At 44.0% G+C, this 12,764-nt stretch overlaps 1 protein-coding gene across 3 annotated transcripts in view; it reads left to right on the top strand.

Moving 5' to 3' along the window:
• LOC137428489 (inactive tyrosine-protein kinase transmembrane receptor ROR1) overlaps positions 1–12,764 on the top strand; it is a 296,494-nt gene that overhangs the window by 267,316 nt on the left and 16,414 nt on the right. For all 3 annotated transcript variants that reach the window (XM_068118421.2, XM_068118413.2, XM_068118418.2), the window contains exon 7: positions 3,710–3,955. In XM_068118421.2, the coding sequence (XP_067974522.2) occupies positions 3,710–3,955 (246 nt within the window). The remainder of the gene's footprint in view (positions 1–3,709; positions 3,956–12,764) is intronic.

Genomic DNA, 12,764 nt, shown 5'->3' with positions numbered 1-12,764 from the left:
TGCAGCCTTATGCTGAAATCGTTTAAATTCATTTTTTCCCTCAACAATCTACACTCAATACCCCATAATGACAAAGAGAAAACAGGATTTTAGAAAGTTTTGCAAATTTATGAAAAATAAAAAACTGAAATATCACATTTACATAAGTATTCAGACCCTTTGCTATGACACTTGAAATTTAGCTCAGGTGCCTCCCATTTCTCTTGATCATCTTTGAGTTGTTTCTACACCTTGATTGGAGTCCACCTGCTGTAAATTCAATTGAATAGACATGATTTGGAAAGGCACACACCTGTCTATATAAGGTCTCACAGCTGACAATGCATATCAGAATAAAAACCAAGCCATGAGGTCGAAGGAACTGCCTGCAGAGCTCAGAGACAGGATTGTGTCGCACAGATTTGGGGAAGCCTACAAAAAAAATTCTACTGCATTGAAAGTTCCCAAGAGCACAGTGGCCTCCATAATTCTTAAATAGAAGAAGTTTGGAACCAGGACTCTTCCTAGAGCTGGCCGCCCGGCCAAACTGAGCAATCGGGGGAGAAGGGCCTTGGCAACAGAGGTGACCAAGAACCCGATGGTCACTCTGGCTGAGCTCCAGAGATCCTGTGTGGAGATGGGAAAAACTTCCAGAAGGACAACCATCACTGCAACATTCCACCGATCTGGGCTTTATGGCAGAGTGGCTCGACGGAAGCCTCTCCTCAGTGAAAGACACATGAAAGCCCACAGAATCTTGTTTCTCACAGTCTGAGAGTCCTTTAGGTGCTTTTTGCAAACTCCAAGCGGGCTTTCATGTGTCTTTCACTGAGGAGAGGCTTCCGTCTGGCCACTCTGCCATAAAGCCCAGATCGGTGGAGTGTTGCAGTGATGGTTGTCCTTCTGGAAGTTTCTCCCATCTCCACACAGGATCTCTGGAGCTCAGCCAGAGTGACCATCGGGTTCTTGGTCACCTCTGTTACCAAGGCCCTTCTCCCCCGATTGGTCAGTTTGGCCGGGCGGCCAGCTCGAGGAAGAGTCCTGGTTGTTCCAAACTTCTTCCATTTAAGAATTATGGAGGCCACTGTGCTCTTGGGAACCTTCAATGCAGCAGAAAATTTTTTGTAGGCTTCCCCAGATCTGTGCCTCGACACAATCCTGTCTGAGCTCTGCAGGCAGTTCCTTCGACCTCATGGCTTGGTTTTTGCTCTGATGTGCATCGTCAGCTGTGAGACCTTGTATAGACAGGTGTGTGCCTTTCCAAATCATGTCAAATCAATTAAATTTACCACAGGTGGACTCATATCAAGGTGTAGAAACATCTCAAAGATGATCAAGAGAAATGGGAGGCACCTGAGCTAAATTTCAAGTGTCATAGCAAAGGGTCTGAATACTTATGTAAATGTGATATTTCAGCTTTTTATTTTTAATAAATTTGCAAAACTTTCTAAAATCCTGTTTTCTCTTTGTCATTATAGGGTATTGAGTGTAGACTGATGAGAGAAAAAATTAATTTAAACGATTTCAGCATAAGGCTGCAACATAACAAAATGTGAAAAAAGCGAAGGGGTCTGAATACTTTCTGAATGCACTGTAAGTACTCACCAAAATATAGGGCCGAGATTGCTCGTCTGGACGGGAGAGATGTCGATGTAGATTGGAGCGGTTACAAGGAGGGAGAGGCAGGCCTTCATGTCTCGGACAAACTGCACAAATTATTTGTGGGCTAGGAAGGCAAAGGGGACATAAGCTTGGAGGGATATAGCACTCTCCTCGCCCTGATCTGGCTTTTGGGTGAGTCACGCGGTGAATTTGGAATTGAGAAATCTCCGATCGAGCTATTGAACAGGCCGCACGGCAAATCTGGAGTGGACAAGTTGTCACCGACGTTGCTAGATGGTGCGATCTGAGCGCCGATATTTGTACGAAGACTAATCTTGTGCTGAGAAAACCAAGAAGGCCAAATCGTGGCTGCAAAGCTAGGTGGACAAACAGTGAGTGCTTGCATTAAAATTTGTCAGGTGTTCATTTTTTTGTTAAGGAGTACTCACAAAACAATGTGACAAAATGTGACCAGGGAACTGTGACAAAATGTAATGTACTATGAGCCAGTGCTGATAATGATTCTGTAGCTTGTTTTAAATACTGTAACTCTCTATGATAACAAGCAATTTGAAAAGGTATTTACATTCCTAATTTTTCAGTAGGGTGGACACACAAAGTTCAAATAATATGCACAAAACATCTCATTAACATTCGCGACCCTGCAGGTACCAGAGAGGAATGAACACCTCTATTGTTCTGACCTCTTGTACTCGAGAAATCGAATTATCTATGAATGAAGGAAAGAAAAATGTGGGAATTAGGCAATTAGACTAATCCTCCACATCGACTTCTAGGCCGAAACATACCATGATAAACCCAAAAATCCATCTTTTTTTTCATACATTTTAAGGAAACCAACAAAGTGAGGCCCATGAAGTTGTGATTTCAGCCACTCACAGTTCAAGAAACAGTGGTGTTGGATGGATGTGATGGATGATGATGATGGTGATGATGATGATGATGGTGGTAATGGTGATGATGATGATGATGATGCTGATGGTGGTGGTGATGATGATGGTGATGATGATGATGGTGGTGATGGTGATGGTGATGATGATGATGAAAAAATACATTTGCTGGAGGTTTTCTTCTTTATTGAACAGTTTGTACTTAGGTGATAATGTAAATGTAAAAACGGCTACATGACTTATTGACTTTCCAAAGAAAGTGTGGGGATGACTTAATATTTTCACAAAAATGAGGAGGGGAGGAGGTTGGGTGGATCTGATTCCGTGGGTTTACAACAAAAGTCTGGTTGAGAGATGGCTGTAACTCTACAGAGCCCCGAAGGTTGACCTGTACCAGACCTTTCTCCAATTTCCTCATTAGAGGCCGGCAGCTATGGCAATGTATGTACTGTAATATGAGCCCATCAATAAAATAACTTAATTTTAGAGAAGGGAAAATACTTTAGCGTATATTTTGTAAGGAACGCGACATTGACATCTGATCATTGAACATTTAATGCTGTGGGTGAGCTGACCCAATATAACTGGAACAAATATTAACTTTATCTTTAAAGCTTAAATCCCTGAAAAAAAAATTAACAGGATAAAAATATAACAAGTATGAAGAACTTATTGTGTTATTAACGAGAAAAAGGAGGAGGAACAACATTCCTACACGTAAAGATTTTGCACCGCTCAGTGCAGCATTTGTGGATTGAATGTTGCATCATCAATTTCCTGGTGATGGAAAGAAGGTCCATCAACCATGGACGCTTCACAAGCAAAAGTGTGCTCTGCATATAAATAACATTGAATAACAATTTTTGTTTTTACTGTCATGAGGATCTCCATTTTGTTTCCGATTTTGCTTCTGGTGGAATTAAATTTATTTCCATTCCATTCCTATTCCTTGTTAAATGTAAATACAATATTGATCAAAAGTTTTGTTCAGTAATTTCCTTAAAATAACACTTTAACAACACCAGTAAAAAAAACCCTGAAAAATCCTTGTCAGGCCTGAAACCAGAAAATATTATTTATGGAGGAAAATAAATAAATAAATGCATAACATCCAGAATTACCACTGTTAATTGAATGTACTTTTACTGTGCAGCTTTGTCCCAAGCAATGCTCCTCTATTTTTCACTCACTCTGCTTCTTCAAATTTCCTTTACCAGGTCACAATTGCTTCAATGAGACAGGCATTGCTTATCGTGGGACAGCCAGTGTCACGAGATCAGGCAGGCAGTGCCAACCGTGGAACTCCCAATACCCACACGCCCATTCCCTAACAGCAGGGGCCCACCGGGAGCTAGCAGGAGGACATGCATACTGTCGTAACCCAGGAGGCAAGCACTCCGAACCATGGTGCTTCACACTCGATGAGGGCATGCGGTCAGAACTCTGTGACATCCCTGCTTGCGGTGAGAGATACATGGAAAGATATATATATATATATATATATATATATATATATATATATATACACAGACTTGGCATTTAATATGGAATTTTTTTTTGTGGGGGTGAACTTACTTTTCAAGATGTCTTATTACCAAAAGTTCATTGGAATTATGTTGAAATTGTTCTAGATTTTGTTAATGTGACCTTTAAAAGAAACAAAAACTACATTTGACATTTCGAAACAAATAAATTGATCCTTGAAAGTGATGTAAACTGATATCGAACTCAATTCATGGACAGTACTGTGTTAAGCTTCTGTACGTTTTCCAGAAGTATGTCTTTATTTTGCACATTAGCCAAAATTTTTTTTAACAAAAACAAAAGTTAAATAACGACTGGGATTACGGACAGTAAAATTACAGTTCAGTACTTCGTGTAACCCCCACGAGCATTCAGGAGAGCACGTACACGTTGAGGCATGCTGATCACGAGATTTGCCAAGGTTTGGACCGGAATTGCTTGCCATGCAGTGACAATAGCCTGTTGCAATTCACGCACAGCGGTCGGCTGCTGGCCAAGTGGTCGATTTGGATTCATATCGGATTCATATCCGGGGACATGGCAGGCCACTCCATATGCTCTACACCACGGTCAGCAATAAAGTGTTGGATCATGCGAGCACAATGAGGCCGTGCATTGTCATCTTGGAAGACAAAGTTTCCTCGAAAGGCTGTACGAGCAAATGGAAGCAATGTTTCTTCCAGAATGGCCCTGTACTTGAACTGGTTCAGGTTTCCATTCAGAACAACCAGGTCAGTTTTGCCCCCTGCATGAAAAGCAGCCCAAACGGTCACCCCACCACCTCCAGCTTGGACTCTTGGCACTATACAATCTTTGTTGTAGGCTTCATGCACTTGTCTGCGCACTCGGACGTGGCCATCTTGACGATAGACCAGAAATCTAGACTCGTCACTGAAGATCACGTGATTCCAGTGTCCTGGCTGCCATTGACGGTGCTCTCTGGCCCACTGCAATCGGCGCTGGCGGTGTTGTCTGGTCAGGCGTGGCTTTCTCAGGGGACACCTGGCACGATAGTCTGCTTGAACCAGTCGTTGGTTGACGAGCCTTCTGGATACAGGCACATTTGTCAGTTGCTGCCACTCAGCCCTAAGCCGATTAGCTGACTTGGTACGGCCATTGCGGACTTACCGGTGCAGCTGGCGATTATCCCTCCTTGTGGTTCTGTGGGGACGTCCTGACCTCGGTATTGGAGTAGAGACACCCCTCTGAGCATTTCGTTTCAGGATCTTTGACACCTGACCTTGAGTGATGCCATACTGCCGAGCAATAGCACGCTGTTTCATGCCGTAATTTCGTAAAGCCACCACTCCATGACAAACAGCATTGTCGAGTTGACGGACTATCTCCAGAGGAAGCGGCAATAACTTTTGGAGACGTGCAGCAGTTGTTTTCCACTAATCCAGAACGCAACAACCCTTGTATACCCGACTGTGAAGCCAATCATCAAATGCACCTGTCCGTACATTTTGCCACGCCACCTGTGATATAATCCAGTTGTTGACTTCTTGCTGCGACAGACAATCAGTGACATGGTTCTTTTAACAAATAAATCACCAAAGTGTAAAAGAAACTCACCAGATTGATATACTGAGTTAAGAAAGTAAACCCAAGTCAAGAAAAAAATAATATTCCATATTAAATGCCAAGTCTGTATATATATATATATACAGTCACGTGAAAAGGTAAGTACACGCCATGTAAAGTTTTGACTTTTTCAACATATTTCAACATACAGCTATTTGATCTTCATTTCAACAATATTGACAGATAAAGGTGATATAATATAACAAATATCATGAAACATTTACATTTTGTAGGCCATTGTATAATTTAAATAAACATAAATGCAAATTTCGCATGTGGAAAAAGTAAGTACACCCCGACATTTATCACTACTTCAAATACCTAAAATTAGAATCAGGTGCACCAGCTCAGGTGCAAATGACTAGAACATCGTTAGAGAGGATCTTGGAGGAAGCTGTCTTATTTAAACCTCAGACATTTAGTTTGGTTTGCTCTTTGTTGTTGAAGTGTGCGGCGTCACCATGCCTCGATCAAAAGAGCTCTCTGAAGCCTTCAGAAATAAGGTTATAGATGCCTACGATTCTGGGAAGGGATTTAAAAAGATCTCCAAACAATTTGAAATCAATCATTCGACTGTCCAGAAGATCATCTACAAGTGGAGAAGATTCCAAACAACTGCCAACTTGTTCAGGCCAGGCCGCCGCAGCAAGTTCAGCCCGAGACCAGACCGCAATATGCTGAAAGAGGTCTCTAATAACACCAGAATGTCATCACTGGACCTACAGGTAGCTCTTGCCACTGTTGATGTCAAAGTGCACGAGTCTACCATTAGAAAGAGGCTGCACAAATTTGATCGACATGGGAGGTGTGCCAGGAGGAAACCTTTGCTGTCCAGAAAGAACATCAGGGCAAGACTAAAGTTTGCCAATGAACACCCACGCAAAGACCAGCACTTCTGAAAAAATGTGCTCTGGATAGATGAGTTAAAGGTAGAGCTATTTGGCCACAGTACCAGAAGACATGTTTGGCGAAAACCAAAGACAGAATTTGACCACAAGAACCTGATACCAACTGTAAAGCATGGTGGTGGAAATATTATGGTTTGGGGCAGCTTTGCTGCATCAGGGCCTGGGCAGCTCACCATCATAGAATCCACTATGAATTCTTCATTGTACCAGAGGGTGCTTGAGGATAATGTGAGGCCATCTGTCGGAAAGTAGAAGCTCAACCGAAGGTAGACCTTGCAACATGACAATGACCCTAAACATACCAATAAATCCACCAAGGAATGGCTGAAAAGAAAGAAATGGAGGGTTCTGGAATGGCCAAGTCAAAGCCCGGATCTAAATCCCATCGAGATGTTGTGGGGGGATTTGAAACGAGCTGTGCATGCAAGAAACCCCTCAACCATCGCACAGCTGAAAGAATTCTGCATGGAGGAGTGGGTAAAATTTCTCCCAGTCGATGTCAGAGACTGGTAGTCCTTGAGCCAGACTAAAAGTAATGCTCCGGCGGGGGGAGTAATTCTCATTGTGATTTTCCATTAGACCAATGTCTCAAGTGTCAGAAAAGGTGTGATGGACATCTGAGAACGGTAGCTTAGTGCCCGGATGGACGCCATCTTTGAAACCACCCAGCTCGAAAATGCCCATTTGGTGGGGTACATTGTTGCACGTGTATCTGGACTTCTATACTAGCTATCGATGTGCGGTTGACGACTAAATATACGTCCGATGTGTACCGTCTAAATAAAAAATAATATGAAGCATTTTGTTTTAGATTAATTATTATAAAAATCAATTATCGAAAAAAAATCATATATTTTTCAATATTTTATTATTAGACTTGTACTTTTTTTAGTGAAACAACACTGGTATGATTTTCCAAATTATGCATTGTGCTACACCGTTTATCTGTCTATAAAAATAACAAAAACTAAAACATATCATCCACCACGAGTTTACAACAAATAAATGTAAAGAGGCATAAAATGACTTAGGCCGCCGCTGGCATTATCTATTCTGACGATAACGCAAGTTAGGAATGTCGTACGGAGAGGATTTTAACACCATACGATATCTAATAAGCAGGCGGAAATTGTTACATAGGAAATCTGCACTTTGGTGGCCATCTTGGATTTCAAAATGGCCGCCAATTATATTAATTATTCATTACTAGAGTTTGGAAAGACGTATGGAGCTGATTTTAACACCATACGATGTATATTCCTAATAAGCAAGCGGAGGTATCATTGAACATGTCATGTTTTAGTCAAATAACACCGGTATGATCTTCCAAATTATACATTTTGCTAAACCGTTTATCTGTCTATAAAGATTTTCAGGCAATTTGGCCTGCATTATAATAGAGAACAACATATGCTATACAATATACAGTGCACACAAAGTTAATCATCAGAGTCGCCATCAGAGTCATTGGCATCCTGAGCCACGATAGCATCATCCTGCACCATGTTGGAGCATCCCTGCAGCTTACACACAACAGTGCACTTCAACCCATTCAGTATGCAGGAGCAATCTGACGGTCGACACGTCCTTCTGCATGTGCATGAGATGAGATTCAAGACGACATCTGGAGCTGGTAGACCCGCCATCCATCGGATTGTGAGCGAACCGCCATCATCGAGTTCCCAACCATGTCCTGCTGATGGTGTTGGGACGTCTGGTAGGTTTTCAAGGCTGCGTCGCCAGATAGCCGCCTGATAGTTGGCCCTAAGCGTATGCTGCATCAAGGAGTCTTCACAAGGCGGCAATTGTCCAGATTCGATCTGGCCCTTCTTTGCACAGAACATGTGATAACGGAGCGAATTAACACCGACGATCTTCGTGTTCTTGGCGTACAGCTGACACGTGAAGGCCTGAATGCTATTGAAGACGTCTGTTGGCACATTCCACGAAGATCCCAGATCTGTGAATGCTTGAAGATACAGCTCATTCGCTTGCACAAGCTTCAAAGCCTTTATCTTTCCTTGGCTAGCCAGAGCACTCACAGTGTCACACCCGCTCCATGCATGAAGCCCTGGCAATGCACTGCAAACTCCAGACCCCAATACCGCAGCCAACTTTCCAACGTCGATCATTCTGACTCGAACCTTTGTTCCTCGTCTGATGAAGAGCTGACTATCGATGGTTCTGCTGAGATGAAGACTGATGATCAGAACGTCCGTGTCATCTGCCACTAAGATGATCGTCTTGTAGTGGGTAGCGGCGTGCTTTGCGTGGAGAAACATACGCGTGTCTGCTTCCTCGTGGCTACATTCGAGTGCTTGCACCAACTTCCACCTATCGCGGGTCAGTACCAGACATTTTTCACCACAGGTGACATACAGTGTTCTGTTGCCTAGCTTTTCGCGATTTGTTTCATGTTTCCACGACTCCGCCAGAAACACAACCAGTTTCTCCTTTGTCTGGCTGCAAGCAAGGAGACGCCGCCAGTTCATGATTTTGTGTGCGGGTCTGATCTCGCTGAAACTGATGCCTTCATTTGAACCGCGGTTCACACGCTCAGCTGCTTTGATGGATTCTTCTGTGTATGTGTCAAAGACAACATCGATGCGCTCACTGCCTTGACCAGCGTGAAGCGCTGCAGCAAGGATGCGGTCAGATAGTTCTTCGAACGTGTCGTTCTCGCCATGCATCTTTTGTATGAGAGCCATCGCATCAATTATTGTTGCACTTCGCTTGTCAACGTTCTCGGCTGGTTCCACAAGACCTTCCATGTGTTTCGCAAGTGCAGCTTTGTTCGTTTATTTCATTGACCCATCAACGTTTGCCAAAGACCATGGTAACGGCCCTAGTGGGTGACAAAGGACAAGTTGCATGTCGAGGTTCCTTGTCTTGGCGATGAGTATCATGGTGGCAAACAGTTGTCTGTCAGCTCTCAGGACGATCTCCTTGTTTGTGCCCTTCACAACTTTCTGCTTGATCTTACCAAAGGTCTTCAAGTTTAGCTTGTTCAATGTGTCATGAAAGCCTGTTCCCTCTTCAAGACGTTTCTGGAAGCTTTGATACGCCGCTTCCCCCTTTTGCAGGGTGTTGAGTAGGTCATTAGAAACGTCCTCCCTCGCAGCCGCTCCGGTAGATATACTGAGAAGACATGACGGATCATCGGCGAATGGATTGGTCCAGTCATTTTCCAGTAGATCACAGATAGCTGTGACGCCAGACTCATCACGTTTGATGCGAGAAGTAGACAAGTCAGGGTGCTTGGCGTGAGATGTGTCGCTGCCATTCACAAGGATAGTTTCTCGTAGTTGCCTCAGTGCAGTAGCCCGATTTTCTGCAGTTAGATAGTATCGTGACACAGCCCCTTGTTGAAGACTAAAACCTCGTGTTCCTCCAGCTGTTTGCGTATCTTTGTTTACTGTTTCTTCTGTTGTCTGATCAACAGCGATTCTGGCAAATGGATTCCCTGGTCTAAGCTGTACGGAGAAGTAGCCTTGATTGAAATGCCTGTACAACTCGGGGCATGTTTCGTGGAGTTGCGTCATCTGTGCATAGTACACTGGTAGATATCTAGCATAGTTCACCTTGTTCATTGCGAAACACCAAGGGATCACTCTTCTGACACAAGCCAAGTGAAGCATCCAGTCGCCTTCTCTATCCGCACGAATCAACCCCAGCAGGGTCTCTACCATATCAATATACATCATCCAGAAGCGAGCCAGGTCTCCATGTTTGGTTCGCAGAAAATGTAGGTATTTCGCGAACATGTCAAAGCTCTGTACACATGAATCATCATCGAGAGCAGCAGCGAGAGTCTCGTGGCAAACATCCTCCTTGATGCTGCGAATTTTGAGGTCAGTGCTTCGAATCTGGGGTTCCTTGTCAGGATGATTGCTTTCTATCCACACCTGGAAGCCCTTCCAAATGATGCGCATTAGTGCCTCGTACATCAACTTGTGGAGTCGCACAGCACGGTTGTATTGCTTGCCTTCCAGAACCCTGTTGATGGAACCTTCAGCGATTACTCCTGACTCAACAGCTACATCCCGAAGGCCTGCATCTCCAAACATTTTCCCAATGCTCGACATGAAGTTACAGATGGTATGGAAGTTCCCCATCATGAGCACGATTCTTCCATATCGATCGACATCTTTCCATGCTATTTCGGTCGCCTTAGCAAATAGTGCCTGGTCTAGCACCACCGGTATACGCTCAAGCTGAAGTGATGACATGATGTTCAGAGCTTCTCTGAGGATTTCTTGCACTGTTGCCATATCTGTGGCAGGCGCGTTTATAGTCGGCAGGTAGCCAACTACATCTTCCGTCACCTGAACACGATCTCTAGTCATGATGTTGAAACCAGTCCACGAACTGATTGTCTGGTCGCATGGTTCCAGCATGCGAGTCATAATCCATACGTGATTTCGGCGCTGCGCAAGGGATGTTGCGCCTGCAAGAGTGTCAGAAAGATCTGCAGGCTTGATTGCAGGTGGGCCCTCTCGTTTCCCACCGCTGTATATTGGAACTAAATCGCTGGATGACGGGATAGATCGCTTCTTATCTGCTTTGGATACTGCCGATGGAGGTTGGGGCGGCAAACACGACTGCGACTTCGGTTAGACGATGATACCGTTGACGCGATGCGATGTTCCGCCACCACTCAGCGATTCCTCTAGCCTGTCGATGTTATCGAATGCTAATACAGTCGGGACCGAAGGGTGCACATGTGACGGAAGTGGTACTGTATCTTTCTCCACACTTGCTAATTTGTCTATGCATAGCGCTGTCTCGATTTCTTCCAGAACTGTGTACGAACATCCGTGCCCGAGTCGATTCAATATTCTGATGACCTCTGTATTACCGGTGAGCGTTTTCATGACCCACGGAAGTAGGACATGCTTCGATGTTCTGATGGTACCCCGGTGTACAGCATTGATGATATCTTGAGCCATCGACCATACCAGTGTGTCGGCACGCGCAGAGCTACCCCCACTCCCGCAAATCAAAGTATGCAGAAATACACGAAGAGAATCTGGTATCTTCACGTAATCTGAAGTGAGTTCTGCTGGCTGAGGCGGCCAACGTTCATTGTAATGAGCATCTTTGATCTGGTGTCGCAGTGAAGTAGCTGCACGCACAATGTTACTTTCACCGTCCGTTCGTTCAAATGCTTTCACTTCTGCTTTCAGGTTTACGCACTCTGCAGCAATCTCTCGCTTTGTCAGATTATCGGGCATCAAGTATACACGGTGTTTCACATTGAAGAAGATGAGCGATTCTCCAAACTCTCTTTGTAATGTGCGCTGCAGATTCTTCTTGATGGAGTCACGAACATCAACTGAAAATGTATCTGAAGACAGGATATCTGTTGCAACATCAACTATTGGAACAATCCTCGGGTTCAAGAACAAGTCAGTGCGAATGAAATTGAATATACATCGTATCATTTCTTTTTTCTCGATATTATCTTCAATGTCAGTTTCTACTTGAGGTTTTTGGGGCCGTGTGTAGTTTCTATAGCAGGAGAAGTGGTAGTGAGCCTCAGCTGCAACCATATCTCGTGTAGTCAATGCCAAAACTCTCTCATCATTGCGAGCTGTCGCAGCATCTCTTATTGTCTTATCTGCTCGAAGTTCAACAGCCAAGACAACTGTTTCACGGGTACGACTGCCTTTTATGAATTTTGAAGCACGCTGGCAAAAAATGCATTTATCATCGTAGACCGTTGAAGTTGATCCTGTCTCTTCCCGTGATGATCGCCGTCGCACCGCATCGCCAGTATCAACTGAAGAACTTCTAGCTGCATTGGTCAAAGTAGCTAGGTGGTTTTTGTGAGTGAAGTCTGATCTACAAGCCCTATGGTATAATATTGGAATATTAGGAAGTTCAACTGCGCCTTCTTGGACTAGCTTTAGAATTGGATAAAAGTTTCTAACTGCGGCTGCGTCACACAATGTCTTCCAAGAACTGTTGCCCGCTGCCTTGCTTAGTTCAGAGAGTGGCGACTTCTTGCTGCACAGGATGCACGTTCCAGACTCAGGTTCAATCTTCGCCCGTTTCGCCTCGACACCGGCCATCTCAGCTGAAAGAACAAAAAGACTGACGTTAGATTACTCCGATATCCGAAAAGCTCGCCAGCTTACATAGACATACTCATCCAAGTCAGTGAACATGTTAGATGGCGCCACAATACAACTCTATAATAGAGTTGTATGTGGCGCCATCTAACATGTTCACTTTTAGTTCTTAAGCCACCCAC

This window comes from Myxine glutinosa, chromosome 1 (assembly GCF_964187855.1).
Source record: "Myxine glutinosa chromosome 1, kmMyxGlut1.1, whole genome shotgun sequence".
In the NCBI taxonomy this organism is placed as follows: Eukaryota; Metazoa; Chordata; class Myxini; order Myxiniformes; family Myxinidae; genus Myxine; species Myxine glutinosa.
Note: the sequence above shows the minus strand (reverse complement) of the source record. Positions and strands in the feature narration are given on the sequence as shown.